At 43.5% G+C, this 18,823-nt stretch overlaps 1 protein-coding gene across 3 annotated transcripts; it reads left to right on the top strand.

The window, feature by feature from the left end:
• The first annotated feature begins 142 nt into the window (after positions 1–142).
• PASK (PAS domain containing serine/threonine kinase) lies at positions 143–18,312 on the top strand. 3 transcript variants are annotated; one of them, XM_041486895.1, is made up of 17 exons: positions 144–380; positions 596–797; positions 1,463–1,692; positions 2,778–2,948; positions 4,270–4,410; positions 5,012–5,146; positions 5,809–6,093; positions 6,452–6,551; positions 8,052–8,226; positions 10,738–11,603; positions 12,250–12,431; positions 12,881–13,048; positions 13,857–13,982; positions 14,601–14,735; positions 16,106–16,305; positions 17,512–17,645; positions 17,888–18,312. In XM_041486895.1, the coding sequence occupies exons 2-17, from the start codon at positions 635–637 to the stop codon at positions 18,049–18,051; spliced, it is 3,375 nt and encodes a 1,124-aa protein (XP_041342829.1). In that variant the 5' UTR covers positions 144–380; positions 596–634; the 3' UTR covers positions 18,052–18,312. The 3 variants fall into 3 exon arrangements, with proteins under 3 accessions (XP_041342830.1, XP_041342829.1, XP_041342831.1); XM_041486897.1 differs by having other exon boundaries at positions 145–797; positions 10,738–11,122; positions 11,264–11,603; XM_041486896.1 differs by having other exon boundaries at positions 143–797; positions 1,502–1,692.
• Positions 18,313–18,823: the final 511 nt, after the last annotated feature.

Genomic DNA, 18,823 nt, shown 5'->3' with positions numbered 1-18,823 from the left:
CCCGCCCGCCTGCCCTCCGCCTGTGGCGGCCGCCCTGAGGAGCCGCGGCCGTCACCGGAGCGTCCCGACCCGACCGGTCCTGTCCCCTCCTGTCTTGTCCTGTCTCGTCCCGTCCTGTCCCGTCCTGTCCTGTCCCGTCCCCGTGCCGCGGGCCCGGCCGGCTCCCCGGGTGGGAGGGAGGCTGCGCTGCACTTGTCGATTCAAAACTGCGAGTGACTTTCCAAATTTCTCAAAGGTTTTGGTGTCAAAGCCAGCAGAAAGAGGGGAGGGTGCTGAGCAGCTCCGACAGAAGGAAATGTGGTGGTGGATCCTGTCGGTCACTGTGTCCTGCAGAGGTGTCTGGGTTGGATCCCAGGAGGATCGCGGAATCCAGCTTTTCCGTGGGTAGTCCAGAGGGATGGAGCCCTCGCCCGGGCGGGATGGCGAGTCAGCAGTCAGCTCTGTGATAACCACCCAGCCCGAGCACAGAGCAGGACGCTCAGGAATGAGCGTTTTGCTGTCGCTTGCAGCTTGTGGCTGGGTCGGAAGGCATTGTCACCAGCCAGCCTCGGGCCCTGCTGCGGGCCTCACTCCGTGTCCTTTGATTCTCTTGCAGATGGTGGCTCCCTAGGCGTGGCTGGTGACCAGTGTGATCATGGCTTACAGCCCCTCTGAAGGGGCCCTACTGTCTTCATCAGCAGGCTCGGTCCTTACCCACCTGAATGGCTCCGATATGCTAAGCAGATCCTTCCCCTGGGGCGGCAGAAGCAGGAGAAGTCGTCTCTCAGGGCTCTGTCAGCTTGGAGCATCACTGCCTGGTGAGCACTCTGAGTTCCCTTGAAGCTTTTGGGCAGTTTCAGGTCTTCCCCTTCCTCAAACCTAGAGATAGCAGCAATATGTATCTGCCGTGATGCACTTGTTCAGTGAGAGCCTGAGCCGTGGATTGCTGCAGGCTGGGAGAGCTCATAGGGAAAACATTACTGGATAGGTGCTCCCAGAACCTTTGAAAATTGTTGTGCAATCACTTGGCACTTTGTAGCCTAGAACAGTGGTGTGGACACAGGTATTTCAATGTCACATACTGTGAACAGTTAATTAAGTGGTTTCCAACTAATGCAGTTTTTAATAAGGGTTTGAGCACTTGCTGCAATTATTTAATGACTGTTTCCTTTTTAATTAGAGATATTTCAAAACATTTAAAAAAATGCTAAGTAAAAAATAAAAGTTAACAAGTCTGGTTAAAACTTATGAATGTTGGCAAGTGGTATGGACCAAGTTTGTGTTCCAGATTCAAAAAGATAAATTTATTAGAACACTTTCTGTTTTCTTTGGTTTCACTGTTTTGATTTTCTTTAAAAATCTAGAAGCATGTATTTTGGGATTACTTGACAGTTGCTTCAGCTGCCGGCTTTTTTTTTTTTCTTTAATTCATTCCTCTGACACTCCTGTTACAGCAACACTGCTGACCTTTATGTTTTCACAGGGGAGAAGTGGAGCTCTTACTGTTTGTCTTCTCTGACAGCTCGTAACATTTGTACCAGCAAAACTGGTAACTCGTGGGCTCGGTGGGATTCTGCCTCTTTCTCTGCTTCCACTGGAAGTTCTTGCTCCTTTTTGCACAGCCCAGCTGGGGAGGAATCCAGCCAGCACCTCCCAGCTGCTGCACGCCACCCAAACCAAGCCATCTTCACCGTGGATGCCAGCACAACAGAGGTACCTGCAGCACAACCTGCAGCACTAAGCTGCCCAGAACTGCTCCAGGCTGTGTGAGAGCAGGCTGAAATGTCTGGTTTTCTCTTGTGTGTCTGCAGGAAATCAGTGTCATGAAGGCAGTTTGTAGTGTGCTCCAGCTCAGTAGTCTTCTAAAGGCTGATGAGTTTGTTTCCATGCAGGTTGTAGATAGCAAAATACAGAGATTAAAAGCAGAAGCAAGGATTTATTGAGTCTTTTCTCAAACAGGCCAGGGAGTTGTGGACTCCCCATTCCTGGAAATGTTCTAGGCCAGGTTGGATAAGGCTTGGAGCAACCTGGGCTGGTGGAAGGTGTCCCTGCCCATAGCAGAGGGGTGGAAGTGGATGGTCTTTGAGGTCCTGTCCTACCCAAACCATTCTGTGATTCAATGGTTCTATAAGAATGCAGCTGTGGAGTGACATGAGGGAAGAAAGGAAGAGCAGAATGTGCTTCAAGCCTTCTCTCTGTAAAGTACCAACCCTGAAATGTGTTTGTGGTGGCACAAGATTCCTTTATCTGCCCCAGTAAACGTTTCATTTGCATTGGGAGGGAAAGAATTTCTCTGTTTCTGTCCTGAGAGGAATCTAAAATTGGGTCCTGACACCTTTAAGGAGCTGTGCCATGTTTTAGCTTGAACTGACACTTTGGGTTTGCCCACTTTGGGAACACTGAATCCCAACTTGCTCCATTGCACAGGCTCCAGTGTGCCAGTGAGTGGTGTGATCACTGCACACCTCTGAGCTTGGATGCAATTTTGTGGCCTGCCTGGGCTTTGCTTGCAAATGCAGCTTTGTAGTTTTGCCTCCATGGATGTCATTGTTTACAGTTAAAAGAAAGCAGGAAACCTAAAAGGAAAGCAATGGCTCAAAACCTCTTAACCAAAAAGATGTGTGGGCAAGGGATGTCCTAGAATAAGAATCTGTAATGAACTCAGAATTGTAATGAACCATTTTATTTCCAAAAGAAAGGGATATTATAAGACATTAAAGCAACAACCTGAGGAGATGATGAGCTCTTAAAAAAATTTATTCTTTGTTTAGGTTTGGTTTTTTTCTGTTCTTTTCTAGATCTTAGTGGCCAATGACCAAGCTTGCAAGTTGCTTGGGTGCAGTAGCCAGGAACTCATTGGTCAAAAGCTGTCCCACTTGATATCCAAATCTGGCCAAGAGGCTTGGGAAGCAGTGGGTGAGGAGTACCTAGAAACTTCTGAATGTTCATCAGTGGTTTCAGGAGCTGTGGTATGTGAAATGTTCAAGGAAATATTCTCCACCACATGCAGTGGTTTTGTAGGCTTTGGTTTGGGTTTGTTTTTTTTTTTTTTTTTACATTTTCTATGTAATTTCCTGATCTATTTAACTCCATGGTCATTTGGCAATTGTGTCATTTGCAGGAGTGTTTGGTTTAAAAGTTTGCAGGTGTGGGAATTCAAAGGGCAAAAGATGATTTAAGGGACACCCATGAGAACCTTGCAGCTGTCAACACATGGAGTCACTTTGACATGATCAAAACAGAACTTAAAAGACATTAGATTTTTAAAAAATTGCTTAACAAGGAAAAAGTCTATTGTGGAAAATGTCCCAATTGTCTGGTCCTTAAAAATATATTTTAAATTATCTTACTTTAGATTGTGCATATTATAAAGGTTGAAGCCATTGAAATACTGTGAAATGTCTGCATCAAAACAGCATAGTTAGTGCAAAAGAGTGGAATTGATATTTTGCCTAGAATGGGGTTATTTATAAGAGAGCTGCATGAGAAAATCTCCATATTATTTTCTTTTGCTGCTGTTGTGAGTTGTCACTAGAGAGTCCTTGGAAAATGAGCTCATATCCTTTCTGGTGTGTTATTTTTGAGCTGAAATTGTTGGTATCTCAGAGCCTTATCTTCCTGAATCCTCAGATGGATATGGTGTGGGGGCAAAGATCTAAGTTTGATTCAGTGAGAATTAAAATTAAATGTCTCACAGAGGCACTTAATCTAAGCTGTTCCAAATACTTTATAGGATTCAGTGTGTAAGTCATAAACCCATTCTGTCAAGACAATATAAAAATCATAAAAGGTTTGGGATGAACCTTGCAGGCTATGAGATAAATAAACAATTTCTGATCTAGAAGAATTTCATCCCAAAAGAAATTAAACTGCTGTTTTTGCAGCTGAAAGTAAGGACTAATGGGGAGTGTTCATTAGCACCATGGGACATCCCTTAAATAGGACATCTCTGAGAGGCACTTCACACTGAATGCAAGGTGTCAGAGTGGTACATTTATTATTCTGAAGTCTTTATGCCTTTAGACTTCCTGAGGTGAGGAGAGATGATACAAAAGTAGCAACATTTTGTGTCTTATTTTCAGACATTTTAATATCTGTATTAAAACTGTATAAAAATCTCTGTATTAAAATGTTTGTTCCCATAAAATACTAGTAAGTAGCCAAGAAATGGTGTTTTTCTTATAATGACAGGGAGGTACCTTGGCTCAGTTTCTTACTCCTGTTTGAAATTTGTTCTAAGTGACCACAGTCTTAGTAAGTCATGTCTCCATTTCTGAATCTGGTGGGAAGGTGGATGTTCTTGGCCACCTCAGTGAGAAGATCCCTGTCTCAGTCTGGCTGAGGCAAATAAGAAGCAAGGACAGCCAGCGTTGTGTGGTTGTGCTGGAACCAGTGGAGAGACTTTCAGCTCGTGTTTCCTTCACAGCTGAGGTAAGTGTTTTCCTAACAACCAAAGCAGACTGCAATTTGTGAGAGTTTGTGTGGGAGAGGAAGGTGTCTGAAAGGCAGCAGGCACAGGTTGCTGTTTGGGAACTTGGAGTGTGTCCATGGCAGGGCCTGAAAGCAGGGCTGTGCATGCAGGGGGGGCTGTGCATGCAGGGGGGCTGTGCATGCAGGGGCTGTGCATGGATCTCTGGTGAGGCTCACCCTGATGTGTTTGATAACCCACACAGAAATGCACTCTCTCTCCTCAGGGGACCTCTTATCCTTGAGCAGTGTTGGTTTGGCAGGGGGTTGATACTTTGGGGTATGGATGTCCTTGTGAAGGGATCATCTGGCTGAGGAAAGTTCTGTGAGGAGCACTGGACACCTCTGCCTCTCTCCTGGGCAAAGGGCAGGCTCCCTGCACAGTGATATGGGAATATTTTTTATGCTGGGTCTGCTTTTACTGAGTGAGTTGTGTCCACCAAAGGACAGCAGGATGAAATTTCCTGCCACTGCTTAGGTAACTGCAGAAACCATTGTCAAAGCATTGAGTGGACTGTGGCTGAAATGTTAAAATTTTAACAATCCTGTAAATTTTCCTCCCCAGGGAAAGATTACATCCTGTGATCTCCTTTACGCTCATCTCCATGGCTACCCAACATTGGAAGCAGTAGTTGGACTCCACATAAAGGACCTGATTCCTTCTGTGCAGATCCCTCCTCTAGGCAAAAAAATCCCAAAGGTATAGTACAAGCACCAGCCTCATTCTTCCACAGCCTTCCCATTTGGAGTGCATGCTGCTTTCCCTCCTTACATAACAGAAGAAAGCCTTTCCAGAGAAACCTGATTCCCCTGGGAAAGGGTGGGCTGCCTTTTTGTGGAGCTGCTGTCTGAAGAGTTCCTAACCTGGGATGAGACCATGCCCTGACCTCTCACTGGAATCTGCCCTGGTCAAAGACAGTTTTCTCCAGTCCTAGCTTTGTAAGACACCATGCTCTCTCTGTAAGCTTTTTAAGATTCCTTTTAATTCTTTAGCCCATTTCAATCATGTCTGTCTGAGGAGTGAAAGAATAGCCAGGTCTTGCAAATGCCATGAAAATGGGCAGGTAGGGAGCTGAAGGAGGCCTTCTTATGAATGTATAATTTGTTGAAAAGCTGCAGCATAGACTGGTCTTCATCTTCAGGATATTTATTCAGTATTTCAACACTGGATTGCAAACCCTTAAAAATCCAGATGTTGTTCATTTTGATACTCACAAGATTGGTTCCTTTTCTTTTCCTGCTCCTTTTTCCTGAGAATGCCCGTGTCATTTTATACGAACAACGCAATAAACCCAAAACATTTGTTCAGTTGGAGGTTTTCTGTTTGACTTTTGTTTGCTTGGGATTTTTTGCTTTGATCAGTCCCTCAGGATCCAGCGAGCTGCAGGCCGATGCAGAGAGGGCACCATGTTTCCTCTCAGTTTAAAGCTGGAAGTCAGCCATGTGGAGCAGGAGCAAGCAGTGCAGAAAGATGAGATTCCACAGGCAGAAGGCTCTCTCCCAGGCTATCAGTACTCTGCTACAGTTGTGGTTTTCTCCACCATCAGTGGCCTGATCACTGTCCAGTCAGATGGAATCATCTGTGGCATCACGGACAGTTTTGCTCTAATGCTCTTTGGCTATGAGAAGAAAGAGCTGTTGGGAAAGGTAAGATAAGTTCATATCCTCCCAGAAGACTGATACATGTGGCAGCATACCCACTGGAATTGTGAAGCTGTTTTACACTCCTTGCCATCCCAAAACCCCTGTGTTCCACGTGTTTATTGAGTGAGGTGTGGGATGCAAATTCCCATGCTGGAATTGCTGAGACTTGCAGTGCTGAGGAGCTGCTATGGATTTCAAGTGGCCCAAAGCAAGCTGCACAGTTCTGTGTTTTCCACTGGTCATGTGGATCACTTTTTCCTGGCTCTCCATGAGAATCAGGCTCACAGACAGGGATTGTCAGCATTTGCCCCCATCCTGTGAGAGCTGGCTTAGCTTTGTAAGTTTTTGTTATTTGTTTTAGAACATTACATTCCTGATCCCTGGTTTCTATAACAACATGAAAAGATGCAGTGGCTGTTCTTTGCCTTTACCTCCTCTGGATGACCCCACAGGGACAGAAGGTGAGTGCCTTTTGGAAAGTGTCAGTGCCTGCCATACAGCTGGCTCTGGCTGCTGTAACCAAGGGGAAACAGCAGAGACAAGAGGTTCACCCACAAAAAAGAGAACATTCTTCATAAAAGCAATGCCCCTCCATGAAGTTTTTAAATCAGGTTTCCACTATAACCTCAGGTAAAGAGAATTGTTCACCTAAGATTGAGCTTCTCTCTTTGTTGCCAAGAAGATAAAACTGAATATCCAATTTGGAAATTACAGTGAAAATAGAGAATGCTTTGTACTTAACAAGCACTTCCCTTCCCTCCCTTCCCTGCTAGGACCCTGTGGTATTTTAAAATGTGTGAAATATAGCTTTTGTGACTGTATTGCAGCAGAGCTGTAGCTACTTGGGATTAATATTTTAAGGGAAAAATCTAATATTCTGAATTGGCTTGTGCTGCTGGCTAATAGTCAATGTTATGGTTGCTGTGTTTCAATCAGGGAGGCATCACTTATTCCTCTGATGCAGTTTGCATCAGAATTTACCAAAATGTTACTTCTCTGAACACAGCATGAATAAAGAGAAGCAAAGAAGCCTCATGTTTCCTTATCTGTCTTTTCCAGCCTGCTCTGCCCAATGCAGAGAACACCAGCAAGTTCATGCTTCCATCCACATCACATTTTAGGCTGGTTTTGCCTCCTTTTTTTCCCCCTATTTTTTTTTCTCTTTGCTTAGAAATGCAGGTCTGTGCTGAAACCCATGCACCCACTGGAACAAAGAAGAGTTAGTGGACAGTGCACAATTTCTTAGGTGGTTCTTGGATGAAATGATGCCCCTAATCTAGGAGTAGTTTGGTTCTTCAGTGAGGAAGCATTGTTGGCACTCAGCTGTTACTAATTAAACATTGTTCTAGATTCAAATCTAGATTTGTTCACTCATTACCTTCTTCTGCAGCAATAATACTTGGTTTACTTCATCTCCCAGACTCATGTTTTTCTTCTGACCTGTTATCACTGAGGAAGGAAAGAACTTCATCTCCTCTTCTTCCAAACATGTTTAGACTCTTTTTTATCTTACAGCTTCAGTGAGTTACATAAATCCAGTCCAAACCTTTCCATTATATGGGTTTGGAATGGGCTGTGTATGTGTGGTTTGAGCTTTTTTTTTTTTTTTTTAATGCTGCTGCTGTATGATCATTTTAATTTCAGTCTCTTTACATTATTGGCATTTTTTAGCCCTCTGAATTCAATTCAGGTAGCTAATGTGTGATACCAATATCTGCCCAAGAGCTTTGCTAGAAAAGCAAATTTTGGCAGCCCTAAAACATGGAGATGCATGTGGTGATTTCTCAAAGTAGAGTGGAATGCTTGTATTTTGACTGGTTTGCCTCAATCAAGCCTTTTATACTCAATTCCTTAGGAAAAAGACAAACCAAGGCAGCTCCAAGTTTATTTTTAATCTGTAGCCTCTGAAGCCTAAATATAAAAGTTTAAATTGGTGTGGTTTTGTTTCCTGTTTGGTACAGAGAGCAGCTTCTTGGCTGCATCTTTAGCACACCTTCTGTCAAGAGATGAAGAGCAGAAATTGGAGCAACAACACAAAGATGACAAATTAATACATGATGAGAATAAACAAAAGAATGGGACCAGTTTCTCTTCTCCTCCCTCACCTCCTGAAGCAGCATCCACCCCCAATAATAGGTAGGCATTTCACAGACTGCATATTCACTTGGGAAAATGAAGAGCTGTGATGGCAATCACCAGCAAAAACTGATTTTTTCACCTGTTTGGTGTCTGTGGGAAGGTGTAGCAAGAGCCTTCCATGCTTTGCTGTCTTTGGAATCTGAGTGCTGTTTGCAAGACAGGCTGAGCTGTCCCTGCCTTAGATTTTTATTTTTATCTGCACAAGCTACCATTGTAAAGTTACAGAAATTGCAGCTCTAAAGGGGACCAAATGTTTCATCCAGACGAAGTTAATTAGGCTCACTAATCATGCATAGTGGATGTTTATCTCCTTCCAGCTGGTGTTGCACTGAAGTCAGGTTACCTGGAGGGAATTCTAAGTGTTATTCCTTCTGGTGCTTGGCATAACTGTCAGGTCATCCATTAAAACAGGGTACTGTGTTCCTGAAGTCCAGCCATTTTTTTCTTGTACATTTCCAGATCTTTTTCCTGTTTCAATGTTATAAATTCTGTAGAAGTACATATGTGATGCTCATGGCCTACCTTAAGTCAAATTTTAAGCCTTCCACATTAACAATTCTAGCTGCAACTCTGCTACAGTTGTGGTTTTCTCCACCACAGTAAATATTTACTATCCATTTTAAGGTATAGACCATTACAGCACAGATCTTGCTGCTTTTTAAAGTGGCTGATAGTGTTATTTTTTTGTGTTTGATGTCTCTCATATCATACTTGTAAGTAAAGACTGTAAGTGTTCTGCTTCGTTGTTTTTCTATGCTGCTTTTTTACTAATGGAAATGTTTGCAAAATATCTTGTGCCATGGATGGATTATTCAAGGTACAGTTCTGCATTTATTTATTTCTCATGTATTTATATGAACTCTATAAAGCTGTGTTAAGCTTTTGTATTTTGCCTGTTAGAGACTTTTGAACATGGTATAATTCTGGAAATCAATGAGTATATTAAGCAAACACTTTAGGTGGATAAAAAGGTTTGAAATGTGGTCATTTAAAAATTCATCACACAAGTGACCTGATGTAGATATTCTGCATGCTTCCTAAACAGTTCCATTATTAATGGCCTAACATAAAACTAATTGATTTAGTCTAAAATATTACAGGTAGCTGGGCAATAGCTGTTTTTTCAGGGCTTGGGTTTCTGTCAAAGCACATCTCCAAACCCTGGTGGATGGAGACATCCATCTCCTGTTGGACAGACAAGGGAATTTCTGTTTTCAGAACTGGAAGCATCCTGCTGAGGCCTGAGCATCTTGACTTACAAGCTGAATCTTGAGCATGATGTTATTAGTACCATCAAGGTTCTTTAGTTAAAAATAGACCATCAAAACATTTATATTAGTTGTTCTTAATGCCAGACCTGCTGTTGTAGAGACATTTGTATAACCTTGTGTAAGGTATATTAAGAAATTGTCCCAACAGATATCCCTGGAGGCTTGTTAGTAGAATATTTTAGGCAAAATCCTCTCAGCCCTGGCCCTGGCTGGTTGGGAAGTGGGCCATCAGAACCAGATGTTTTCTGCACAAAAAGTCATTTGGACTGTTTGATTTGGGCCTATAAAGCTGGACCCCTTTTTTGGGCAAACTTGGAGACCTCACCTACAAGTGGATGCAATGCTTGGGATTTTCCCAATTGCTGGGAAGGGTTCTCCAGATCCTCACTGAAAAAAGGTGCTCCCCAGCAATTGCAGACTCTGGATGATGGTAAAGTATTTAGGCAATTGCTGATGGATCTTTCTCAATCACTTTTCTTTCTCCTGTAGTAATGATTAGATGCATCACCTTGCTTATTTTTGCTTGTTGCTAAAGCTGAGTGGGTAATAACCTTATTGTTTTATCAAATGGATCTTTTTTCTTCTGTGTTGCCTCAATATTAATAGTAAAATAAGACAATTCTTTCCATTGGTGTCAGTGCCCATTCCATCACCCCCATCAACTGGCAAAACACCTGCCATGTGTATTAGGGTTTTTTTTTTTTTTTTTGTGGTGGTAAATTGTTTATGATTTATATTTAGAAATTAAGCTAGAGAAGGAAATTATTCATAGGGAAAGAGTGCCATTTGAGTGTACCTGCTCTTGTGTGGTAAATTTGTCAGGATTTTGGATGCCTGTGCAAACAGCTTTCTGCCTCTTGCTTTTAAACTTGAAATAAAACAATTGGTCCAGGTTTTAAATAGTGACCATATTTAAATGGGTATTATACAGTAGGACAGTTTTCTTATTTTGTAATCATGATGTTGCTGATAACTTTGAGTCTTTGCACTGAGGACAGCCTTGCTACAGATGGGCTCTCAGCCTTATCCCAAAAGCTGGCTTGACACAATCAGAGCAGTGGCACAGTACAGAACAGTGAAAACTTCAGGATCAAATAATTCTCAAAAGATGCTCTCTGCAAGCCTCCCTCACACATCACCTGATCACAACAGTGGGATTTAGGTCAGAACTTGGAGACTGCAGAGAGAAGCTGTCATAGTGCAGGATGTCCTGCAGTAACTCTTGCCTGTTTTCCAGACCAGAGGAGAAGCTAAAAGCAGCCTGTGACCCAGTGAAGCTGCCTTCTGAAGCCACCTGGAACTCACCTGGAACCCCAACAGTGGATGAGCCATGGCCTGGGACAGCTCTGAACTGCAGACAAGACTTGAAAAGCCACATGGTTCCAGGGCAGGTGTCAAAAACAAACTCGATGTGTGATGCAAAACATTCCAGCCTGGAGCATATTGCTGTTGACAACTGCCTGCTGAATGATCCTTCTACCTTCTTTGCCTGTGAAAGAAAAACTGGCTGTGATGTTTGCTCAGGAAATAAACCAGGCTGCAGTGCTTCTGCACCAGGAGCTGCCACAACCTCTGAAAATGTGAAAGAATCTGAACTGAACTGTATTTGCTCTGCTCTTGAGGTACTGGGGCAGAGTGCTGGTGTCAAGGGGAACTCAGACAGTTCTTTAGGTGTTACTGCAGCTCTTGTAGGAGGATGCTGCTCGGATGCAGAGGACTCCAATGTGCTAATTGGGACCAACTGTGCCTTTTCCACTCATCAGGGAAAGCAGCTGCTGAGTGGTGCTGCCACAGAAGCTGACTGTGGATGGCTGGCCTCCAGAAGGCATTTACAAAACTCTGAGGAATGCTCCAAAGAATTTCCTGAGAAACCTGAAACCCTTGCAGAAACTGTGGGGGACAGCTCCAACAGAAATCCCCTGCAAAGCAAAGGTAGGCCTGAAGAACACTGTCAGTTCCTCAGGCAGCAAAATATGGAGATCAAAGTAACATCAACCCCAGTGAAACAAGAAGGCAGGCTAAATCCAGCAGCTCCTTTGGCCTGGAAGATTCTGGAAGGCAGCTACATTGGGAATTGCTGTCACAGAGATGGTTCACAATTCAGTAAGTGAAACCTTGTCCCCTTCCCAAACTCTTATTGGGGTGCTCCTTTTCAACCACAGTTTTGCAGAATGCAGACAGTTCTGATTAGAAAGTCACAGTGGAGAGGAAGGAAGAAGCATCTAGAAGAAAAAAAATGGTGTTTAAGTCTACCCAGAGGGTATCAGAAAAGGAGGTGGTATAAAATACAAAGTTGGTAAGAAATTAATCCCTACTGAAAAGTCACAAATACTCTCAAAACACAGTTAAAAAGTGTGAACCTGACAACTTTTTCTGAACAGAAAACACAAACTCCTGTTTTACTCCAGTAAAACTGTAAATTGCATTAAAATTGTATAATGGAATTTGCTTCATTCACTCCTTCATTCTGTGGCTTGTTGAATAAAATCCCAGTTTTTATGTAACCTAGAATAACAGTGTGAAATGAATAATCACAACTGGACACTGACAGGTCTCTGCTGGAGGTGGCTGATAGGTGCCTCTAGAACAGCTGTGCTGGTGTCAGCCCCTCTGATGATTCTTTACTGAGCAGTTCCCCAGATTCTGCACTTTTTGTCAAGAGCTCTGAATTTTGTCCTAAAACATCTGTGGTCTTGTTCAACACTAAAGTTACATTCTAGAATTTTCATTTCCTCACCTGTTTCTCCAGGCATACTCTTCGAGGTGAAATGTGCAGAGCTGCAGGATCCCACTGTGCTCTTCTGTGTCTGGGTGGTGAAAGACATCTCACAGAGCCAAAAAGAAGCTGTAGCAAAGACTCAGCATTTGCTTGCCAGCCTGGCAAACTCTTCCCAGTCTGTTGCTGATCTTTCTACTAAAAGTCTTGGAGAAGTAAGAAATCCTACCTTTGAATATTGAGCATTTCTCTCTTTGTTTGACTGCTAAGCTGAAGCTAAAGTCAAGAAGATTTTCAAATTAATGACATGAGATGGTGGGGTGGATGTTACTGTTTCTTTTTTTTTCCCCTACTTTTTTTAAAAATATACTAAAACAAAATCTCAATTGCTATTTTGTAACACTTGTGGTGTGGGGCTCAGTGTAGTTACCTTTCCAGCCTGATCAGTGCAGTTCCAAACTGCAGGACACTCATTAACATGTATATATATGTGTGTGTGTATATATATATATATATATGTAGTGTAGTTATCGCTATCAGTACCAAAGATTCCTCATTTTATCTATTCATGCAGATGTTCTTTTCAGTATTTATTATTTTTCTAAATGTGATTCTGTGGCTAGTCATTTTTTGCTGTTATTGTAACCCATATATCTGTACTTAGGCCATCAGATCAGCTTCACTTTTCAACAATTCCCAAAGAGCTGAAGATCTTGAAGGATTAAGAGCATGTGAGGGAGAATATGCAAAAAATTACAGCACTCTCAGTCTTATTGGCAAAGGCTCTTTTGGCTTTGTCTGGAGTGCCAGGAGCAAGAAAGATCAGCAGGAGGTGAAGTATTTCTTGTTGCTCTATTGCAATAATAATTCAGGATGAAAACTTGAGCATTCAGGATGAAAGGTTAGAGCATTTCATTCAGGATGAAAGGTTAGAGCATTCGTTTTCTGTTAACATTATACTGTCAAAAGCTTCTCTTTGGTAATTTGGGGTTTTGCTTCGTTTAAACAGAAATCTGTAATGGAAACAGGATAGCACAACATTTGCATTGATGTGTATAAATGTTACCTGAGACAACAGGTGCAGAATGAGTTAATCAACTAATTAATGCAGCTAATTGAACCTGTTGAAAGAAGTAGACAGTTATCTTAACAGAATTATATGTTTTAGTCTTCTGTTACTAAAATCTGTATTGTGCCATGACTCAAGAATGGGGAGTAGATGTGTTCAGATGATGGCACCTTGTCTTTTTCAGGAGAAGTATTCTTTTTCAGGAGTATCTTTTTCAGGAGAAGTGTTTTGGGTGCTCAGAGGGCAAGTTCTGGTGTTTCTCTTGCATGGATGCTTAGTGCCCTTTCCCTTCACTGCACCCATGTGCTGTAGCTGGTTGATAAGAGAGCTGGCTTGCCAAAGCCTTTGGAATTCAGAGCAGCAATAAATAGATTCCATTTATGTGCATCATTTGGCTTCTAGGACTAAATTAATTTAAACACATCCAAATATCCTTAAGCTATTCACATCACATGGGGTCACTTCCATGCCTCTAGTAATATGAGGCACTAACAGACTTCCTGGAAATGAACTTAGCTGACACTCCAAGCCATGCTTTGGCAGATGATGCTGAATGCTGTTGTCTGTGTAGGTTATTGTGAAGTTCATCTGGAAGGAGAGGGTACTGGAGGACTGCTGGGTGGATGATCCTGACCTGGGGAGGGTCACTCAGGAAATTGCAATCCTGCAGAAGCTGCAGCACCCCAGTATCATTAAGGTACAGTGGCTGGGAATTGATGCAGTTTGCACTGCACCAGGTGGTTTGTTTGCATCCTGGGTGTCTGGTGTTCCTCTTCAGGAGTGAAGTGTGCTCTACTGAATCTGTCCTTTCAGGAGAGAAAGGAACCTGTCCATCCTGCTTTGTTTAGGAGGGTGTGTCACAGCAGATTGTTGCTTGCTTCCACACTTTTACCCCAAACTGATCTGAAGATGGGATTCTTAACAGAAAAAAAAAGCTACTTCAAGATAAGATGCATATCTTGGAAGTGTGATGTCACATGTGAACATGTACCAGTTCAGTAAATAATCTGGACACATCTTGTTTCACACTCTTTGTTTTGAGGTTGCTGGTTTTGGTTTTGGAGTTCTTGGTGTTTTGTTGGTTGGTTGGTTGGTTTTTTTTTGCTTCAGAAAGAGAATTCCTCTCAGATTTAATTATGCTCCCAGTTTTAATGCTGTACTCTTTTCAAGAAACACTTGTGCTCAGTGAAATGAGACTTTAAAGATTATAATATACACCAATTAAATCTCCAAGAGGAGAACAGTCTTTGTTTAAAAAAAACAAAGGTAATTTTTGAGGATGAAGCACATGATTAAACAGGTCTTTTATTTATAGGTGCTGGATGTATTTGAAAATGATTGCTTCTTCCAGCTGGTGATGGAGAAGCATGGATCTGGTCTGGACCTCTTTACATTTATTGATAATCAGCCCAACTTGGATGAGCCATTAGCAAGTTATATATTCAGACAGGTGAGAGCAGAATTGCTACATGCAGGTGAGAATTGGTTAATGTAAGAACCAGGATTCTGTTCCACTTAATACTGGCTGATAACTGTGCTCAATACTTGCAGAACCTTTCCCCACCATTCTGTAGGGCTGGTTGAAATGCTGCCTGCAGAAACCTTGTTAAGGTTTACTTAGAAACAACAAAAAAGCCTTTCCAGGACCTTCCTGCCTGTGAGGGTTTCCCGTGGAGCCATGGCCCCTCAGACAGCTCACAGTCCCTGTCACCCAGACACTCCATGTAGCACTCACATTTCCTCTGAGGGAGGAGGAAAACACACAGAAGCTGCCCCAAGCCTGCAAAAAGCCCCGTTTTCACTTACTTCAGTGCTTAGTTTAGATTGGTTACAGGAGTAAAGGGCTCTGCTCTTTAAATCAAGAAATTACATTGGATTTTAAGGTGGCATAAGGCAAAGTAACTCAGGGTAGTTTCCCAGGAGCTTGCCTGAGGGCTGAATTGTCCTTTGTTTAGTGAATTAACCACAGCAGCAGTCCCCAGGTAATTTCCCCTCACGAGTTTTGGAGTAAATTCTTGCTGTAGGGTATGCAGGAATTGCTGTGTGTGTGGTAACCCCCCCACACCCTTGCTGTGCCCACCCTGCCCTCACCTGGGGTGCTGATGGAAGATGGAAGCCAAAGGTGTCCCTTTAGCCTTGTGATGGGTCAGCCCTTTCCTTAATCCAGCCTGGGGTTTCTAAGGCTGAATTGTTCCCTCAGATCTGCACAGCACTTCTCTGCAGAGGCAGATTTGTGTTATAAATAGAAACTTTTCTCCCTCAGCCATCTGCTTTTCTTGTTAAAAACATTGTAGGAGTCAGGATCATCTCCAAGGTGATATCATTCTCATATTATCCTTAATTATGGCATTAAAGCATGAATCATGCAGGAAAAAGAATGGGGTTTAGGAGTGACTATGTTATTTATACCACACTTGGCTCTCAAATGCTTTGTCATCCTGCAGCATGGAAGGCACACAGTGATATCCTTCTGGAGAAACCAAAGGACCCTCCAAATGAAGCTGGGATAAAAATAGAGTAACTTGCAGGATTGTAGCAGCGAGCTCCAATGCTCTCAATCACATCCTGACTGCAGCATCCCCTCCTCCTGCACATCTGTGAGATGAAAGCAGCAAAGGCTCTTTAAAGTGTCTCTTCCAAGAGCACTGCAGCAATGGTGACAGGCAGGCCTGAGGCCATTTCAGATTCCATAATTAGGATGTATATCTTGTTTAGGCAATGTCAAAACAAGCCAAAATGTGGCTCTGCGAAAGCTGTGATGCTGCATCAATTATTCAGGGACTCTATGTAGTAATACCTAGTTCCTTCTGTCTCTTCCAGCTTGTATCAGCTGTTGGGTATCTCCACTGTAGGAACATCCTTCACAGAGACATCAAGGATGAAAATATTGTCATTGCTGAAGATTTCACAATTAAATTAGTGGATTTTGGTTCGGCTGCCTACCTGGAACCTGGGAAATTATTTTACACCTTCTGTGGGACCATTGAATACTGCTCACCAGAAGTGCTGTCTGGCAAACCGTATGTCACTCTCTGAAAAGCCATTTTTGTGCCATCACACCAAAAATAACCCTTGTGGGCAGGGCTGGAACAGAAGCCAAGCTACTGTGCCATTGGAGTGCTGCTAGAGCATCCAACCACAGGAAATGCAGCGAGATTTCAGGCACTGCAGTGGCAGAAATCACTGCGTAGGGCACTCTAGTGACAGAAATCAAGTTGTAAAAGCTTCAATATGTACAAAGGTGTTTCTAAAACTGTTGTCAGGCTCTCTCTAGCAAAAGCTGCTTTTTCAGAGAGGTGGAATAAGCAGGTATTGCTGTTGATTGCACCTTCTCCTTGCATGTCTGTGCTTTGTATCCTCCCACTCTCATCCTCTCTGTTCTCTTTTCTACGTGCTTCCCTCTATTTGAAGTTTTGCAGTTTGATCCCTGTTCATCTCCCCACTGATTTTTGCACTCTTTGGGACTCAAGGATTCTTCCCTTGCAGCTTCTCTTGCTGCTATTTTGGATGTGCTGCCTAAATCTTGGCTCTCTTCCCTCTTCTCTCCCTCTCCAAGTGCTCTGTACCTGGCTGGTGCTCCACAATGAACCTCCCCATCCCAGGGGTGGCACTGCTGTAAATGCACATGTCTGGATGGATCTTGCTCCTGCTTCGCAGCTGTTTCCATGGGTCCTCCTCCTAAAGGAGTGGGGGGAAAAGCAATGCAAGGAGGAGAGGAAATTCCTGCTGGGAATGAGATGAAAGGTGAAGCAAGCAGCTCTGCCCTGGGAGTTGCACCTCTTACTGTGTGAAGGAACTGGCATGTTTTCTCAGATGGAGTTGAGATAGTTAATAGTTTTTACCAAATAACTTTCGTTTTGAAAGGGCTCGGAGGATGTGTTTGCTCTTGCAGTTAAATATTTACCTGACAGTTTTGGCTGGTGATGAAGAAGGTGGAGGGGTAAGTTCTTGTCACCAGCTTAGGTATGTGGAAGTCTGGGTGCATGTTACACCTCATACTCATCAACAGAAACTGGTTGGCTGTTCTGTGGTGGCTTTTATGTCCTGGAGAAGGATAATGCAGACTCCTGAAACACATGAGAACCTTCTTAGAATTCCCACAAACTTCCTATGTTAAAATAAAAATTGGAAGCAAGGGCTTTCAAGGCTGTTTTTTTCTTTTCACTTTCTTTAGCATACAGCTCTGTAGTTGCAATCTGAATTAAAGCAAGCTTATTTCTGCACAGGTACCATGGCCCTGAGCTGGAGATGTGGTCGCTTGGCATCACCCTTTACACCCTGGTGCTTGGGGAGAATCCCTTCTGTGAGCTGGAGGAGGCCTTGGCAGCTGTCCTGAGTCCTCCTCGCCCCGTGTCTGAAGGTGAGCTCTTCCCATTTGCTTTTCAAAAGGAGCAGATCTCCTGGGTATGAGCAGTGCTTTTTCACCCAAGATAAAGGGGAAGACTGAAAAATTGCTCCCTAATGTGTTCTGTGACGATGTGGAAAGCCGCTCAGTGCAGCTTTTTTTGGGGGAGATTTGTCATTCTTTGAACACAGACTGTATCTCTCGTTCCCAACCTGCCTGAAGTCCAGCCTGAGCCATGCTGTGCTGTCTCTGCCCAGGTCTCATGGATCTGCTGGCCGGGCTCCTGCACCCCGTTCCAGAGCAGCGCACGACCCTTGCCAGGCTGGCAGAGGATCCCTGGCTGCGCCAGCCTGTGAACCTGGCAGATTATACCTGGCAAGAGGTGTTTGCCTCTGCTGAGCCAGCCAACACCTCGCTCTGAAGGCTTCTTCAGCTTCTTCAGAGTTAGAAAACTGATCTCTGCAGCAGGATGGGTCCCATTGGAAGGTTACCTGCTGATACCCACATATACTCAGTTTATTACTGTTCTTGCCCAGGGTATATATCAAAGATGTGACGTGAAGATTTTAATGTTGTTTAAATTGCTCATAACTTGGAAAATATTTTTATTGCCTGGTTTTACGTTTTATAGGTAGTTTCTATATTTTTATGAAAAGTGAATGAATAAATGAATAACGTGTTGGTTTTCTGGAATATGTGTGCACAAAGGAGACTCAAAACCAGACAGGTAATCACATGATTTGGGTGGGAGGGGTGGGTTGGTAGTGTCCTTCTCTTTAGTATCAGAGTCCGGTCTATATTCAGGAAAACAGTCCTCGGTTTTGATGAGACAGATATTGGGAAGAAAAACTAGATTCAGTAACAAGAACTTGGTCGAGACATGGGTAACAGGAACATTTTGGAGTACAGGCCAGCCGGGGCTAGGCTGCTTGGGAGGAAGTGCTGGGAAAAGGCAACACTTTGGCCGGCTGCTGCAGCGCTGCAGAGAAGCAACAGGACTCGGCTTTAATTAGTAATTAGCTTTGAATCCAGCTTTGGACTCTGCTATCTCCAACAACGTGCCCTCACCAGCGTTCTGCAGCACCGCGCCCCGGCGGGGATCGGCTCTGCGGGCATCGGAGCGGACAAGGCGCTCTGCTGGGGGTCCCGAGCCGTTCCTGCCCCTCCGCCGCAGCCCTGCGCGTCCGCAGAGG

Source organism: Pyrgilauda ruficollis, unplaced genomic scaffold (assembly GCF_017590135.1).
Source record: "Pyrgilauda ruficollis isolate IOZ18807 unplaced genomic scaffold, ASM1759013v1 scaffold79, whole genome shotgun sequence".
Taxonomy (NCBI): domain Eukaryota; kingdom Metazoa; phylum Chordata; class Aves; order Passeriformes; family Passeridae; genus Pyrgilauda; species Pyrgilauda ruficollis.
The sequence above is the reverse complement of the archived record's forward strand: the minus strand, read 5'-3'. Positions and strand labels throughout refer to the sequence as shown.

Coding starts and splice junctions, on each gene's coding strand:
- PASK (XM_041486895.1), top strand. CDS start 635: ATGGCTTACAGCCCCTCTGAAGGGGCCCTACTGTCTTCATCAGCAGGC. Junction 13,983..14,600: donor AGCACCCCAGTATCATTAAG/GTACAGTGGCTG, acceptor TTTTATTTATAG/GTGCTGGATGTATTTGAAAA. Junction 17,646..17,887: donor TCCTCGCCCCGTGTCTGAAG/GTGAGCTCTTCC, acceptor GTCTCTGCCCAG/GTCTCATGGATCTGCTGGCC.